The sequence below is a fragment of the Drosophila melanogaster genome, chromosome X, assembly GCF_000001215.4.
Source record: "Drosophila melanogaster chromosome X".
Classification (NCBI taxonomy): domain Eukaryota; kingdom Metazoa; phylum Arthropoda; class Insecta; order Diptera; family Drosophilidae; genus Drosophila; species Drosophila melanogaster.
Genome location: NC_004354.4, coordinates 20,498,255 through 20,515,888, shown reverse-complemented (window position 1 = coordinate 20,515,888; position 17,634 = coordinate 20,498,255). Strand labels below are relative to the sequence as shown.

Here is a 17,634-nt window from a genome sequence, read left to right as displayed (position 1 = left end):
TTACATGGAAATGTAGTAATCCAAATTCAATACAAAGAAAAACGTACTGAAATCACATCGATTTAGAATTCTATTTATTGCCGACGACCTTAAATACTGAGTAATAAATTCTATATACAAAATGTAAGCCTAGAAAGTCCTTCCATTTATCGTCAATTCAACGAAGAACGTTTTAGTGCAATAAATTAGGCAGTGTCCTTGTCTCAGAATCGCAAGAAAATACTACTTTTAATGTTTACTTAAATGGGGATGTTGAAAAAAAAAATTGATATATGAATGAATGAGTGATTTAGCTTCGACGAAGAAGGACAGTCCAGAATTAGGAACGAACTTTTTCTAGTTTATACAAATTAAGTACATGTTCTACATATTTTACACTCTATTATCAGAGCTCGTAAAAAAGGTTTTTTTTTTGCGTAAAGAACTCTACGAAATAACTTAATAGCAAGTATGTGCAAAATGAATTGGCCGTAATTGGTCAAGTTTAACAAATTCGATATAAATCATAAAGGTGGTGGGTGTATGCCTTTCGACGCAGTGAATGCTAATTCTTTATAAACATTATGCTTCGTTAAATTTACTTAATTTTATCACAACATAGCTCTAAAATGTTTGCTTTTTCATTCTTCAAAAAAGTGACTGCATTTTCAAACACATGAATGACAAGTATCTGCCATTTTTATACATTATGTTTGCTTATGGATGAACTATGCATGGCAATTAAAGAAGGGTCTCAGCCACACAAATAAATCCTATTTTTCGAGCTCTGACTTATCAATCAAGTGAGAAATGAAGGCATATGCGGTTTATACAAGTTAATTAAAAGTTATTTAATAATTTACCATTGTCTGTGTATTCGTTCGAGAGCGAAATTAAGGCATATGCGGTCTTTACATGTTTCATTTCCGTGCTTGGCACATTTTCGTTACTGCAGTCATCACAAAATCTCGCATGTACATAGGTCTACGCTAGCTACACATAGTATATATAAAAATATCATGAGAATCGCTAAATTCGATACGGATAGGATGGAGATGGAGATGGAGGCGGAGGCTTGCAGAGACTTGCAGAGAGTTAGGCATCACAATTGGGCACATAGATGGCCACGCAGGTTGATTCCCACACATCGTTGGGCGAGTCCCACGAGTCCTTTTCGTGCCACCATTCCTTGGTATCCAAGTCGTAGGCCATTGTTTCCGCACTGGCCCGATCAATCGACTCCGTGGAGTCCAGTCCGCCCACAAAGAATATTGTTCTGCCCATCGCGGTCACGCCGGTGTAGAACTTGGGGGCCGGTATCTTGGTCTCCACGCTCCACGTGTTAGTCTCAATATCATAGGCATATATGTGCTCCACCAGAACCCGCCATTCCGTCAAACTCTCGTGCCATCCGCCGCAGGCATAGATGCGATTATCCACCGCCACCAAAACGTGGTCACAACAGGGCGTGGGCATCGAGGCCAGCTCCTGCCAGACTTCCGTCTTTGTGTCGAATACCCACATGCTTGCCAGTATGTTGGCCAAGTGGACGCCACCTGTTAAATAAGAAAGAAAGTTCAGTAATTTAAGGGGCTTAAAAACGAACGCCTTTCGCTCATTGTGAACTATGCATGAACACTTTCGGCAACTTTAATTTAGTGCGTAGCGCTGCATCGTTTACAAGCTGTTTTTTTTTTTTGCATTGCATTGAAAACACACCAGAGATGTAAAGCTTATCGCCCACAACGACGCCGGCATGCTGACTGCGATTCTCCTGCAGACTAGGCATATAGGTCCATACATTCTTGGCGATATCGTAGCGCTCCACGTTGGAGATCATGCGCAGGGCTTCTTCGTTATCATCGTCCAGAATGCCGCCCACCGCATACAGATGCTGAGTGCCCACTGCGTTCAACGAGAAACGGCAGCGATCCTGCTGAATGGGTGCTATGGTCATCCATGTATTCCTTAGCGGACAGTAGCAGAAGCCAAAGGGATGGATGTACTCCTTCAAAAAGACATCGTACGCTCCGCCCACGATGAACAGTTTGTTGTTCAGTACGGCCGTGCCAAAGTTGCCTGGAATGCAATGGAACATGTATATTGTCTGTACAATGATATAATACGAATGTATCCTAATTCGAATCCGAACACTTACACTGATCGATGTGCGGAATGGCGGTCAACTCATACCAATTCATTTTCTTTGGCGAAAAGCACATTATTACATTGGTCAGGCCGTTCCACTCGAAGCCCCCGATCTTCAGCAGACACAGCTCCATGCCCCGCATGTTTGTTGGTCCCTGTGGCAGTGACTGATCCTTCAGGGACACCACTCCGTTGAGTAGGTGCCCCATGTGCTCCTGTTTTATTCGGTTGTAGTAGCTGGTAGGCAGTGGCAGCTGTTTTCCCTTATCCAGCGAGCAGTTCATGTTCCTCAGTTCGTCCACGGACTTATAGCTAATGTGTTGCCATTTGATCAGCCTCAGCAGATCCCCCAAAGCGCTCTCATTCAGCTGTTGTTCGATCGCAAAGCTGCATACCAGACGCACCAGATCCTGCTCGGCCACGTCAATGGGATAGTTGCTGCTGAGGATGAAGCGCAGCTGGTCCACCTTCATTTCTTTAAAGTCCGATGTGGTCGCGAACTCCTCAAAGTGAGCGCACATATAGCGGTAGGCCCGTTCGGATAAGTCCATAATTCCATAGATATCGGCCATTCCCGCAATGGCCAGGCAGTTTTCCATCTCGATCTTTGCGCCCAGAAAGATCGTGCATCGGTCAATCACCTCGCGCACCTGGACGTGCGTGGCTGCCGCCAGGATCTCCTCGATGTTATCGTAGTTCAGTTCCAGCATCGATGTGTATATGTAGTCAATGATCGAGCCCATGGCCCTGGCTTTAATACCGTAGAGATTTATCTCGTCCTTACGCGACTCAATCATGGCACAGTCGGCGAACATGGCGCAAAAGTAGTCACTGCTGGCTGCCAGGACGACGCGGTGAGCCTGCAAAGTTGGGATTACGTATTTCGTTCGATTACTTGGGGAAAAATGTTACTATAAGTGTAATAAGTGTAACGAAAAACGCTGATATTCCCCATGTTATTTTTGAAAACATTTGAAATCAGATTTCTGAAAATCTGTATCATAAAACATTTCTATGAATTTTCTGGATTTATGTATGTATCTGAATATATGAGTCTGATTCCGGGAATCCCTAAATATTCATAGGTAGCGCGATGAAAATGCGTCATCGGCCGAAACACATCAATTTGTGTCGCGAATTTGTTTTCGTATTTGTATTATTAGCAAGAGAAAGTAAAGATGAGCTTTTTTGCTGGCCACGATTATCGATTCGCCTACCACTTGCCACTCTAACCCTATAACTAGTCACCTTATGCTTTCGTGGTTTCCGATATATAATTAACACGAGCTCGCAAAATGGCCAAATGGCCAACTGGCCAACTAGCCAAACTGCCAAACCGCCGAGTTTAGGATGCGAGCAATCCGGTTTAGTGCGATTTCTATTTGTCCTATGCGCAGGCCATTGAAGGTATTGTCGTAACTAACCTAGCCTAATCACAACCAAGTTGCTCTGAAAGATAATCTATGCATACTTGCTATGCGCACTCTGGGAGCCAAACTTGTGCAACCCAACTTCATCCGCCTTCGCCGATGTGCCGTGTCCATGAGGCTAGACGTAACCGCTCGTAGCTCAGCTGATCCCACAGATGTGGCACGATCTCTGAAGCAGATCCACAGATGGGGCTGTTCCATGTAGCTATTGCTCGGATCTATAATGGTGTGGGTGGGGTCCTACCTTGAATCGGTGCTCCTCGACGATCAGAGTGACGTCCGTGAGTTTCTCCTCGTTGCGCAGCTTGTTGAGGCCCCGCAGAAGGGTCTCCTCCTCGGGGGACACGGGATTCACAGGAATTTTGGCCGCAGCCGACGTTGCTGTCGCTGCCGGCGTCACTGCTGGCGCTGGCGTCGCTGCCATGCTGTTCGCTGTACTCTCTCGGAACGGACCAAAGATTAGAGCGGGCTATTAACCTATATATATGTTAACCTATGTGGTCCCAAGGTTGGGGAATCCGTCTGATAAGAAATTCTTGAGATGACCGAGCTTCTGGTGCGCGAGTGCGAGTGCGAGCGAGAGGGCAGCACGTTCTGTTTACACTCGCGGCCAGCTGTCTACAAACCGTTATTTGGCGAACTATGAACCGTTCTACGACAAATATACGCACGAAATTAGCTAAATTATTGCTAAACACTGGCAGAGAAAAAAGTTTCGCGTGCGATTTCTTTGCTTGTTGCTACCTCTTTGCTTCTTTTCCCTCTTGCGACTTTTTACTTTTCGCGTTTTTGACGTTTCTTCTCTTGACGTTTGAACTGCCAAGTCGGCTAGCACCGCTAGTGATGCGCATTTAGCTATCGATTGCGGAGCGCGATCGTTTAAAATTATATTTTCAAATTTCATATATATACCCGTATTCCTGGGTGCTTTTAATTGGGAGACGGGTGAGTATGCAATTTAAAAGGTTTTTATAAGAGAATGCTAGCTTTTGAAGTCAAAAGCTCGCGAATTTCCCCTTTAACATTGATATGGTAGCATTTAAAAATGAAATTGTTAAATTTGCACCAAAATAAGTCTATGTTAGTTACTTAGTTTAGCTTAGTAAGATAGCTTACGTTAACTTTAGGCAGAAATATTAATACTAAAAGAATAATTAATTAATTTCTTTAAAAAAGTCAATCTTATCAGAGACATTGAAGTATTTCACGTTAGGCAGTTGTTTCTTGTTAGAAAATGTTTTTCGGATCCGCAAATAATTTTGATACGAGAAAAGATATCTAATTAAGTATTATATATTATATAAATATATATTTAAATTAATACACTATGATATTAGTGTGGGTGAGTTCAAATACACTCTTAAAAATACGCGTTCCATTCTTGGACCAACATTTATTCAGCGTGCTGTATCTATTCACTGCAAATATTTCAGAATAAAGTGCAGGCTAGCAGGTAAAAAAATTGTATTTAATTTTTTTTCTCACAATATCTATAGTCTCCAGTGTTAACTAATGGCCAAAGTTTCGTCCAGTGGTGATATCGCAGCATAAGCCGATAAGCTGCTGCAAAGTATCGACATACGTCCAGGCATGAAAACATCGATAGCCTGCGTGGCATCGGCCGTATTCCACCTCTACTCGACTGGTCTGGTCACTCGAAAATCACATCGGACGAAATCGAGTGGAAAGCGGAGCAAGTAAAACAAGAAGTAGAGTAAAATACACAACTAATTAATTGTAATTTGGCCGAAAGTGCAGACGGTGCGCGCGCGATCGCTTGATTGTATTGTGAATCATTAGTAATTAAAGCAGCGTAAGTGCTGGCGCAACCACAACAACAAACGTGTGGCGTCAAATTTTTTTTTTGTGAAAAGAAAAAGGCGAAAAGTGTAATAAAAAAGTAAAAAGCAAGCGATGAATGTGTGCAAGGCGTTCCAAAAAATACAAGGATCGATGCAAGGCGAAGAAAAACACACAACGAATTCGGCAAACATTTTGGTTGTTCGCTAGTTAAAGTAATTAGTTTATTGCTCGCCGCCGCCGACGACGCCAAAAACAACAACCACAACAACAGAAGCAACGAAAGAAAGCAACAGTCAAATGGCGAAGAAGAAGCAGAAGCTGAAGCGGCAACAACAATTGGAGTGCAAAATGCAACGTGCATGAAATAAAGATTTTTACTCTGTATTTGTGGTTTTTTTGCACAGGCCCAAATGAAAATTGTCGCGCTGTTTCTTTTTCTTCCTTTCTCTTTCCCGCACTCTGCAACCTTAAAGAAGAAGCAAAAAAGCGGAGCAATTACGAAAGGAAGGAAAAGAAATGAAAAAGAAATGAAGTCGTGTAGGTGTGTGTGAGTGTGTTTTTGTGTGCGGTATGTGCGTGTGTGCGCGCCACATGAGGAAACTGCCAGCAGCGACGCCAACTGCGGCGTCGGCAGCATGTAGAACCCAAAAAATAAAGCAAAACAAAAAAGTCCACAAGAAAAAACATAAAAACACAGTTACGGTTACGATAATAGTATCAATAGCATCGCGTTTACTGACAATTAAAATTTGTTAAAAATAACAAACATTTTAGTATCTTTAAAGTAAAATAATCAATCTTATGTCACGAAAGTAAAAGAGTGCACTCCTTTCTACTTTTCTTGAGTTATCGGTAGTTAACGGTAGAATGCCCTTTGAAGTGCTATTATTTTGACCGTTACTGCTGATTTTTTGGCTGCCACTGACTCACATTTCATTGATAAGAAGAAGAAGGAAAAGAAAAGAGAGGAAAGAATGGGAAAGAATTGAGGAATGTCCTTAAATAAACAAACAATAAATCGCCTTATCAGCTCCACACCGTTTTTGTTGTGTTTTTTCTAGTTTGCAAAATTAAAACGAAATCATAAATATACAAAAAGGAAGCAACAAAAAAGTTTAAAAGAAAATCGTCAGAAAGGGAGAAGAAAATCTTCCTGGTTTTTGGTAAGTATCATAGGCTTTTTGTTTATTTTATAAAAATGTTGTGTAAATCTAAACAGTATAACAATTGAAGAATCGGCACTTTTCGGCCCATTTTGTGCACTCTCTTTATTGCTCTCTTGCTCTGTTCCCATCTTTCACGTCTTCCATTTTCCGTTGTATGCCAGCAGCGAAAGTTGTCTTCCTGCTTTTTAGGTTTTTTTTTTGTTTACGTACCACCAGACTCCCTTCTCTCTTCTACTGGACCTCTTTCTCTCATTTCCTCTCTGCGGAGAATTCTTCTGCAGAATTCACAGAGACAACGCAAGAAATTAGGCGAATAAAAAAATGTGTTCATTCTTAAAACTTCTGAATTATTTTTTATTTTTTGATAAATAAGTGCAATAAATTTTCATTTACAAGAATTGTAGCCCTTAACAGTCAAACGATTGCGTTTGAAGGGATTTAACCTTTTTCGAACTTTAAAACCCCTGTCACATTGAAGAATATTAAAGAATATTAAAAAAAGTAATCAACAGGAATAAATTACTTAATTTCTGAAATTATTCCCAAATTACCGCAGTATTTGCTGGCTATAACGATATTGCCATATAGCGCCCACTTAAAAATTGCAGGATAATTTTCGTGAAACCTCCGTAATTTGCAATCAATACTCAGCTGGTTTAAAATTTCCCATTTCGCAGTGGAATTATCGGGCACTTTCGGCCAACTTTTTACCCATTTCCTCTACTGTTTTACTATTTTGCCACTTAACTTCGTTGACATTGCCCCTAACTTGAGGACAATGGGCAAATAAAGACATGAACAATCGGAGCACACGCACCTCTGCTGCAAATGGTAAAAGTCAATAGATAATTATGTATAATGAGCAAAGAATTACGTTGCCCAATTGGCAATTATTGCAACAATAGTTAAATCCATTACGTGTTTCTGCCCCCTGCGAATGCCGGCCAATAATAACGGGCATTTCCAGCCCGAGCTCGAACTCGGACCGAATCACGAATTGTAAGAAAACTCAACTTTATGCGCCGGACTTTGGTTACTGTTACTGTTATTGCCTCTCCATGGGCTAATGTTATTTTGTATTTTGTTTTCCAATTTTTTTTTTGTGTCTTGGTCAACACGCAAGAAGCAAAAGTAAAAAAAAAAAAACCAAAGGGGCGAGTAAAAAAAAAACAGCAACAAACTAAAATTACATAAAACCTTGAAGTTACACGCGCAGAAACAAATGCTCTATGAACTTTGCTCACTTATTTGCTAAAAAATAGGGTTCCAATGGGGTTCTTTAAAATCTCGAGCTCGAAACTGAAAGGAAATCGAGTTCGGACGTGTTTAATTATTATTAAAAAAAAAAAAAACTAAGCATAGAACTTCAAAAAATATATGCGATTCATTTAAATAACTATATTGAGACTTGGCAATCGTAATCTAAACCTTTCTCGCCATCTCACCTCCTCTTATTTGTAATGCGAAGTAAAGTGGCCCAGCCCTTTCTCTCAGTGTAGGGACGTGGCTGGGGGCCTGGGAACCGCTGTCTTCACCTTCTGCCTCAACTCTAAGCCTATTGGCAGCGGCCCGAGCACGAGCCGCCTTAACCCAAAGTGGGGGAAACGAACTCGGTTCGCAGCCAAGCCGCTTGATTAACCTTCTTTTTTATTACAATATTTTTGTTGACTCTTTTCGTGTGCTCATTGCTGTTGCTGCTGCTTTTGTTTTTGTTTTGGTCGTGGTTTCAAGGCGGCCACGTTCGGGATGGGAAATTAAATGCACTGCAATTACTGCACCCAAAAAAAGCCGCGCAATATACATAAATACATGCATATGTATGTGTATGTGTATATGTGTGTATGTATGTACAAAGAGAATGGAAGTCAGGGGCAGATAGGATCTGGGTGGCCAACGCGAGGGGATTAGAGTTCAAGGGAAGAGCGTTGTCGAGGGAGGCTTCACATTACCTGTACAGTGGTCACCCGGAACATCAGATTGTGAGGCTCTGCAAAATAGCATATGCGTAAAAAGCAATCAATTTACATCTCTCGTCTTTTTCACTTTTATGTCATGCAATTCGAGTTTTGCAACACCCCATGAGCCATGCACTTCGATTTAACATATTTATTTAGCCATTTTTTTCGTTTTATTTATTTTTTTTTTTGCAATCTATTAGTCACTTGTTGTTGCTGGTGGTCGTCGGTTAATTAAGCTCAAACATTTGTCAACGACTGGCCATTGTTCGTTTTGTTGCTTTGTTTGGCTTTGTTGCAAGTCGCGTGAAAATTACAACGTTATACAATTTAAGTACTAGAATTAAAAGACTTGTTGTTGTTGCCGTGGTTGCTGTCGCATGACGAGAAAGCGGCGGCGAAAACACAGAGATGACATAACTAATGTCACACAGATGAGATCAGAATAATGCTCTCCATTTAAGTTGCTTGATAGAGGCAATGAGTATTACAAGTAACTCTCTCTCCCCCTCCCCCCCACTCCCCTACATAATTGGCGATCGATGCGAAAGTCCCACTCCCACACCCAATAGCCAAAATCAGTGCCGATTATGCAAATGCTACGCTATCACTGCACTTATTTTATTTTTCGTTTTGCCCTACTCCAGATTTGTTGTTGCTCGAAAAAAGAATGCCAAGGTCGTCGCTTATTATTATTCACTGTCTTCGGGCTTCGAGCTCTTGTTCTTCTCGCTTTGCGATAACAGAAGATGTTAGTATGTATGTACATATGTACATAGGTTTCTAATGAAATGGCAAAACTGCTGAACGTGAAAATGAAACTGCGGCGGAGAAATAACAAGTGCGACGGAAAGCAATCGAATTTGGTTGAGTAAACGAGTTACCGCCCAGTGCCGCCCCCTTTTTCCTCCAAAACCGGAAATGGGGGCCAACAAGAACAACTCGCCGCCGAGCGTTACACAAAATATTTAACATATTTTATCGCTTGCCGATGCAGGCACTTGGCTGGCATTCTATAAGAACATTTGCTTGGGGGCCACAAGATATTAGCTGACCAAAGTATTGACATTAGCAAATCATATTGAAGTAGATTTGTATGGGTTGTTATTTACATCAAATCAAAGCACTTGGAACCCTATACCTCTGGGGCTACATGAGCGATCGTCCCAATCATCTCCCTTTGCAGAGTAAAAAAAAAAAAAAAAAAAATTGTGTCAAAACGAACTGGTACATCGCTCTGAATTAGTATTTATTTTAATATTCATATTGATATTGATATTGACGGACAAATGGGAAGTGCAAACATATTGAAATCGTCGTCATTGGCACAATTGTCTTTGCTTTGCCTTATCATCGCCGCCTGGCCGAAAGCAAACTAAAGCCAATTGCAGAAACAGACGGGCAGTACTTGAAAAATGAATTGAGCAAGCAAATTGCAGGGGTAACGAGAATTCGCATTCGTATTCGAACGAATGGCTATGGAAATTGAAGTGGAACTGGAAGGGGGCGGGGGGAGCACTCTGATTGGGATTTGGGGATTGGCTTGTTTACCACTTATCTGGGTACCAGCGTCGGGTGAATCGGACACCTTCCGTGTGTCCTCGCATTACTCAGGTGCCTCCGCTGGTAAAAGGGTGCCTGGTGATTGGGCTTTGTCCACCTTGTGATTACATTTCACGCCCCAATCGAAAAGCCATAGGCCGGAAGAGTCGACAAGGAAATGCAGCAGGAAGCAGTCCGTCACCAGACAGACATTGTGGCACTGCACTGTGGTCCAGAATTCGATTTTTTTGGCATAAAGTCTAAAAATTGAGCTACAGACTTGAAACTTTGTACATTTTGTTTTTAAACCACAAATAGTTTGCACACAAAATTTGAAGTCTGTGCGACCACGCCCTCTCTTGCCTCCCATATTAACTACTGGTATGACTCAGGAGTCAACGAAATTTCATTTTTTTTTTTTTTTTTTAATAAAAGTGTGTACATTATTGTTTTAAAAATAATCGCCCTCTTCTTCTTCTAGCTCAACATTATAATTTTCCGAATCTGAACTCGAATCAGAATCAGAATGTGAGTCCAATATTTTGTCTGATGGATCAGGTTTAAGACTAGACTGTATTTCCAAAAGACTTATTACTGCCTTCGGAAGTGGTTTTTTCCTATTTTTTCTCTCTCTTTCTTTTAAACATATTGTTGATAATAGTGGGTCCGAGGAATCAATAGCTCTGTGGAAAATATCGCTCATCGTATTGATCCGACTATTTTTCCTTGCATGTGATAATCGGTCCCTTTTGTAAAGTTTATTCCGGGCTTCACTCGCATTTTCGCCTAGGCATCCAAGTGGAACCAACGCCGAATTATTGATTTGATATCCGATAAGTTTCGGCGTCCCATTTGCTGGGGTATATTGGAGTTTTAAAAATCACTAACAACAATTGTTATCTTAGACGCCATCCACTTGGTATGTTTGGAAATAAATCGGTCTAGTTGTCTGTTACACTCGGGCAGTTTTTTTTTAATAAATAATTTAAAATTTACTATTTTTTTGTCAATCTCTTCTGTCTTTTTCGATTCCTGATTATTGTTGTTGATTGCGGAATAAACGTAATCTGAAACATAACTTATTTGTCTATTGTTACGCCTCCAAATGTCCAGGAGGTCGCTATGTGAGAACTCGAACTTGCCTATATAAAATCAAATTTTTAAGAAAACGAGCAAAAATGGGCAAAAGATATTACTTTACCGTGAAAGACAATAGTTAAAGGTACAAACTGACGTTTTTAACTTTTGTCAGAAATTGTCAGAAAATTAGTTATACTCCACGAAACACAGGGGACACGTTAGAATTTTCTGTTAAAATACACATAAATTGGATGTCACACAACATAAAAACAGTACAACTACACATATATTACATATATACGTTAAAAACATCATACCTTGACATTTATTTTCCATATTTTACTATAATTTTTGGATGCGTATTAACGATCGTACTACGTGCAAAAGTAAACAAATAATTTGGCGGGAATTGCATTCTCTCAATCAGCTGTTTAAAACTTCAACTTTAAAAGCTCATAAAACGATTTAGTGAAGCTTTCGGTCAATTTTGTTTTTGGTTTTTATTTCTATGATCAATTTTCTATTAGAAAATAATTGCTAGAGGACGATATATTGACATAAAAATTTAGACTTTATGCCAAAAAAAACGAATTCTGGACCATAGTGCACTGGACAAAAACAGCAAGTTTCTTTAGCTTTGATAGTCAAACTCAAATGTGTTATAAACGAACAAGTTAAAAATTGAATGAATATACAAATAAATTCTATGGTGAATTGGCAATTGAAGTCTTAAATGAATATACGAATGAATACTGAAATGAACGCAATAAATTCTAAAATGAATATTGGCAAATGAAGTCCTAAGTGAATATACGTACGAATTAAAACTGAAGTGAACGCGTAAATGAATTCTGAAATGAATATACACATTCCATTATTAATCATCCATCCAGCTGAAAGTCCGTTCCGTTTATAAGTAACTGCATCTGGGTATTTATTAACGTGTAGCCGGAATCCAGATTCAACTCAGCTTCAGAGACTCATCAACGTCGCCATTATCAACTCGAGCGTTGTGATTATCCTGATGATTGTGGCCCTGCTGCTGCTGTCATTTTATCTCTGGCCTCTGATTTAGGTGGTTCGGGTTGCCGGGTCGTTGGGTGGGTTGCCTGGCTTTGGCCTCCGTAGACTGGGTGGTGGGTGCTTTCGACACGTGCGACGGGCGCTGAGTGGGCGGCTATGTGCTATCTGTGCTTTCTGCCTGCCAGCCGTTTCCTCTTATCATAAAGCAAGGCGGCAGCACAGGGAAAAACAACAGCCGTGCCTGAGCTATCGTGTAAGAAAGCTTTTCGAATACACTACCATTAACTCCCAAAGAGTGTATTTCAGGCATATAGATGGTCGATACGAAAAAGGGATTTACGAAAAAGTACTTTTTTCCAATGTTTTGAATAAGTTGTTATATTTGTTGCATGAGTAGCATTTGTTAAACTCGAATAATTAATAGTAAAAATGATATTAGCTTTAACAAATAATTGCCAATTTTAGAGGAAGTGGCAACCACCAACCTGGTCTCAAAGCACATAGAATCAAATGACTTTTTTAGGGCATACGAAAAACAAAAAAGTACAACACTCAGACAAACTGAACAAACAGAGTATCGTGGAAACGGTGGGGGTGAAGCAGCGGCGGTGAGGGGGAACGGGGTGTGAAGTAGCATTGGGCGATAGCAGAGAACAACAGAACGCAAATGCGTTGGAGGACAGCACTTGACTACAGCGACCAAAGTCACAAAGCAGCCCAGGTGTGCAGTGTAAAAAACAGCAACATAAATCAGGTTCCGGAAAGTATGCTACTAAATTTGTTGATGTTAAGTTTAGTCTCTAGCATACATTTAAACACTTTGTTTTATTTTTTAGATCAAATCGCAATTGAATTAGTTTCGAAGGGCAACTTAATCTTAGTCAACTACAATAGTTTCAAATAAGTAGCCAGTAGTTTATTTTTATTTATAGCATGCTTTCAGATACTTTCAAAGGATTTTAAGCCACGCCCATGCAGTTCTTCACTTCGTTTTCTAACGCATGACAAGTTCCATTACTACCAATGAAATTTGTATTAGTGCTCTAGAATGAGATGCTTTCAACGCCGAAAGTACTGACGTAAACTTTAGTCGCATGTTTTCCGAGTTGCACTGCGCTGCAAGCCGCTGAGGAGCTGCTTTCTCCCTTACATTTTCGCTCAGTGCATGGTTAACGGCGGCAGTAGACGCCCCTGTTAACTGTTAATGCTCACCGGTGACAACGAGCGACGGTAGCAGCAACAACAAAAGGCGGCAAGCACAGCTGCAGGGCAGTCAAATATCGATCGGCATTGTCAAGAGCACCGCGCTTGGAAAATTCGGTGAAAGGGGGGGGGTGTGTGTGTGTGTGCTAGCTACTAGGTGGCGGAGAAGGGGAAAAGCTCCACGCCCAAGGAGGCGAGTCGCGTAATTCCCGCGAGTGAATGAAAGTACAAAAGCGAAAGGAATTATGAATGAGTTTTCCAGAGCACAACTAACTAGTACATTGTTACCCATTGTAGCTAGCAATTCATAGTTGGATTTATGAGAATGAAACGTAATGTTCGCAGCATTAGATCGAAAGTTAATGTTGGGGAATTTCGATTGAGTCATTTAGCTCATTCCGCCTTCCCACCTCATTCAATAATCTCAATTCGATTTCAGCAAAGTAGATTGCATTCACTCTGCGAGGATTGCATCTTGCAGATAACTTGATTTCCTTCCTCGTCCCTCTGCTCAGATGCCCCTTGGAGCGCACAGGAAATTGCGTTTAAATGAATCAATAGATAAAAGCTTTTGCCAATTGCATTCGCATCTATTGCAGTGAAGTAGGGAAAAACTCTCGCTGCACAGTGGAAAATAATTCGTTTAGGCACACGGCACACTTTGTTGCAATCTAATCAAAGTTGAATCATATCAAGTGGCAGCGGAGTTCTAGGGAAACAAGTTGCCAAAGCATATTGCAGAATCTAATCATTCATTGCTTTGTTTGTGCGCGATTGAACTATGGTTTTTTATCATATATGACAGGCAAAATATGTATATGCTGCTCTACCGATACTGAAAAATTCGCGTTTAATTGCTAGTATTGACTGTCAACCCAAACGGATTGTGTATCTCAAAAGCGAGTTTCTTATGACATGTAGACTTTTTTTGAGTGCATACTTGAACTTGGCTTGGTGGGAGCGGGATAGTGCAGGGTGCGAAAGAAAGGGAACATCTCTTTATGTGTGCAATTTCCGTTTCTTCTGCAGGGTTTTCTGCTCTCCTCCCTCTCTCATTGCCTCTCGCTCGTTCTTCCTTTCTATCCGAATCCCTCAGTCTTCGCTACTTTCGCAATGTAACGACTTTTGCGGAGGATGCGACAGATAACAATAATAACAACAACAAGAACAACAACAATGACAAGTTAAGGAGCCTTGAAGTTGCAGCTCCTGCTTCTTCTTCGCCGTCTTTGTGTATCTTTATGTATACACTGGAAAAATTTTTATGCTCCCAGCGTAGTTAAGCAATATTAATATTTTCCCATACATGTGTGTACATACAAATATCTATTTTTAATTGCACTTTAGCTTTTTTTGATACTACCAGAATAGAGCAATTTTTTTTCTGTGTAGCTGCGACTTGGCAGTGACTTGATTTCAGTGCTGAAACTGAAGCCGGTTTGCCATGCTTTTTGCGGCCTGTTTTGTGGCCTGGTCCTTGAACTGTCTCCCTCTCCCTCTCTCTCTGTCTCTGTCTCTGTCCCTCGGTTTCTCCCCACTTTTCCTTCTCCTTCTTCGCCTCCATCTCTTTCTTTTTCTGGGTCCTCCCCTTGTGTAATAAAAACAAAAAATAATAATAAAAAATAAAAAAAGCGAGGAAGCAAGGGCTTAAAAGCAAAGAATACAGTGGGCTTTCACTTCAAAACATTATCAACAATTATTCAGAAGAAGTACACCAAGTAGAAAAGTTTGTCCATTGTGCTCGCCTAAAAAGTTTTAATGCAGCGCTCTTCAAACGAATGCATCGAACACACACCTGTGTTTATTTTGTAATATCGCAATAGCAATGGTCGTTCGCAAGTAAATACTTTATTACGCTTGTGGCTGTACTAGAAGGGGTGCATCATTGTTGCATTCCGTGAGACAGCTTCATCCTTCTGCACTTCTCCTGCATTTGCAAATTGCATTGAACTGCAGCCAAGCTATTGCACGTGAAAGGGACAGCGGCTCATTGAGGAAAAGAGAGAGTGCTATTGGGGGAGGAAGACCGAGTTGCATCCAATTTACGAAATGCCCCGAAGCCTTTTCCTTTTGCAACCGAAACTGTACCGAATTAAACATTAAAAAATAAAATAAATACTGTAACGAGAGGATACGGTACGATGGGTGCCCCTCTAATCTCTGTTTGCACTGAGAAAAATAAGGATAACACGCTTAGATAAGAAGAGAGTATGCATTTTCTTATTAGTGTGACAACAAGTGAGGGCACTTTATTCTCAAATTAATCGATTTTGATTCGTTTATACTGGTTTTATTAAGAGATATTCGTATTATGTCCTGTTTTGTCGCTCTGCATAAATCCTTCGGATTATGCATTTGATTGCAAGTTGCAACCCTCGAGCGACACATATGCAACCCTCTTCCTGTTTACCCCCAATCCCAATATCCACACACTCCCCTAGTCTGTGAATTGCATTTTGAATACTCATTACGAAGGGTTTCAGCACCGGGGGACTCCCATTCCCTTTGCATGCGTGAAATGAGCAGGACGGGGAAATCCCCGAACCACCCACCCCCCATCCCCCCGGGGGGTGAAACCAACCCTCGATCCCAAAAGAGCTGGAAAAACCCCCAGAAGCCAAAGCTGAAAGTCCAATCCGAACTTTTTGCGCCACCCTTTGTTGCTTTTCAGTCATAAATGGATTTTAAAGTGGATGCAATCTGGGCCCGAAAGTGGGTGATTCCAGAGGGTGGTGTGGTGGTGGCTATGGGGGCTTGGTAGCGCGAGTTCGGAGACCGTTGCTATTATTAACATAAGTATGCACTTGGAGGCTTCATTATGAAATTAAATATATATATATATACACCACCCCCGCGCACACCAAATAAACATATGTATGTTATATGTTTTGAAGCTAGAGAATACGTGAACGTTTTTCCTAAGACTTTCATTGCTTTCCCGTACAGTAAACACTCGAGACAGCCTTCTAGTGAAACGGCTAGTAGCGTAACCTTCTGAAGTAGACTAATCTAAGCACATTAAGTACTAAATTGGAACTTGAAATAACTGAGAAATTCTTTAATACTATCAAAGAGGTACAGTTTTCTGATTTTTTCTAAAATTGCACGAAATTGCTCCAAATCGACTTAGAGCCTAACCAATCCGAAACCAAAGTGCAAGCTTGAAAGATAATGGAATTAGAACCAAATGCAATCAGGCTGATTAGCAAAGTCAACCCTGACACAACCCGCAAAGATCCCATTGGAATCGAACACTTTTCGGATTGCTTGCTTGCCACATCGGTCAGGAATAATCCTTGGAGAGTTCACTGAAAACCATCCATCACGTTGTCAAACCAGGCGGAAGAAGGCAGAATGGAATGGAAGCCAGTTAGGGGATTACTTTCGGGATTCGTAACTGATATGATAAGTGTGTCGGATAAGCTGGGGTTTCTTGCTCTGAGTTCGCCAGTGATCTGATAATAATACCAATAATGCACCAGCCGAACTGTGGTGGATTTCCATATGTTTAAGGGTGACTGTGCTGTGTGTTATAGTGCGGAAAATGTTTTTATGCCACCCCAAAGAAGTACGTCGTCAACCTGGATCGGAGATGGTTCTATATTTTTTTTGTAGTAGTTTTTTGTTTTTTTTTTTGTTCCAAACCCACAAAACGTCCAGTCATGCTGTAAACCATTAAGTGGAAATCTTTAAGCCTCCAGTTTAACCAGCTCCTCCTCCGTCGAACTTCGAGCCCCCACCAAAGTTTCAGTTCAGGGCCTAAAACTACTCACAAATAAAATTGAAAATAGATACAAAGGAAAATAATGAAGCTCTTCCCCTTTAATTGAGTTTTGTGATGCGCCGAAAAATGACTTTGCAATTTAATAACTAACTTTCGGTAATTTAGTTTTGTATGGTATGGCTTTTCCGTAATTTGAATTTGAAACCCAACAGAAGAGAAACTGAAAAATAGAGGCCGAACATAGTGGGGCAATTGCTGTTGCAACATGCAAATGGTCACGTAACGAACAAAAAAACTCAATTAAAAACCAAAACCAAAACCGAAACCGAAACCATTGAACTTTGGGAGACAGCAAAATTACAAAAAAAAAAAAGGAGAAAACTGCCACAATAACAACACACAAGCAACTGGAGAACATTCTCCATTAAACGAAGTCAGTGCAAAGATCTTGTGCCTGCGATAATTCGACATTTAGGTTCACTTCCAATTGAACTCCGGCGAATCCATGTCAATGAGCAATATGAACGATGTGAAGTACATATTTCTCCGATCACGTTTTGGCCGTTTTTTTTTTTTGTGAA

General features: G+C 40.8%; 2 protein-coding genes across 5 annotated transcripts in view, besides 1 other annotated feature; one reads left to right on the top strand and one right to left on the bottom strand.

Moving 5' to 3' along the window:
- Positions 1 to 60: 60 nt before the first annotated feature.
- Positions 61 to 4,345, bottom strand: CG1812 (uncharacterized protein). The gene is made up of 4 exons (NM_134553.3): positions 3,802 to 4,345; positions 2,138 to 2,987; positions 1,699 to 2,058; positions 61 to 1,535 (listed from the first exon to the last, which is right to left on the bottom strand). The coding sequence occupies exons 1-4, from the start codon at positions 3,979 to 3,981 to the stop codon at positions 1,075 to 1,077; spliced, it is 1,851 nt and encodes a 616-aa protein (NP_608397.1). The 5' UTR covers positions 3,982 to 4,345; the 3' UTR covers positions 61 to 1,074.
- Positions 4,346 to 5,194: 849 nt separating this feature from the next.
- Positions 5,195 to 17,634, top strand: part of RhoGAP19D (Rho GTPase activating protein at 19D) — a 40,740-nt gene continuing 28,300 nt past the window's right edge. For all 4 annotated transcript variants that reach the window (NM_001169338.2, NM_001258851.1, NM_001298567.1 and 1 more), the window contains exons 1-2: positions 5,195 to 5,370; positions 6,422 to 6,523. The gene's annotated coding sequence lies outside the window, so the exon portion shown is untranslated. The remainder of the gene's footprint in view (positions 5,371 to 6,421; positions 6,524 to 17,634) is intronic.
- Positions 10,247 to 11,709: a mobile genetic element.

Excerpts from the sequence above, each read along its gene's own strand:
- CG1812 (NM_134553.3), bottom strand. The coding sequence starts at position 3,981 with ATGGCAGCGACGCCAGCGCCAGCAGTGACGCCGGCAGCGACAGCAACG. Across the intron at positions 2,059-2,137 it reads CATTCCGCACATCGATCAGT|GCAACTTTGGCACGGCCGTA; the intron begins GTAAGTGTTCGG and ends ATTGCATTCCAG. Across the intron at positions 1,536-1,698 it reads CGATAAGCTTTACATCTCTG|GTGGCGTCCACTTGGCCAAC; the intron begins GTGTGTTTTCAA and ends CTTATTTAACAG.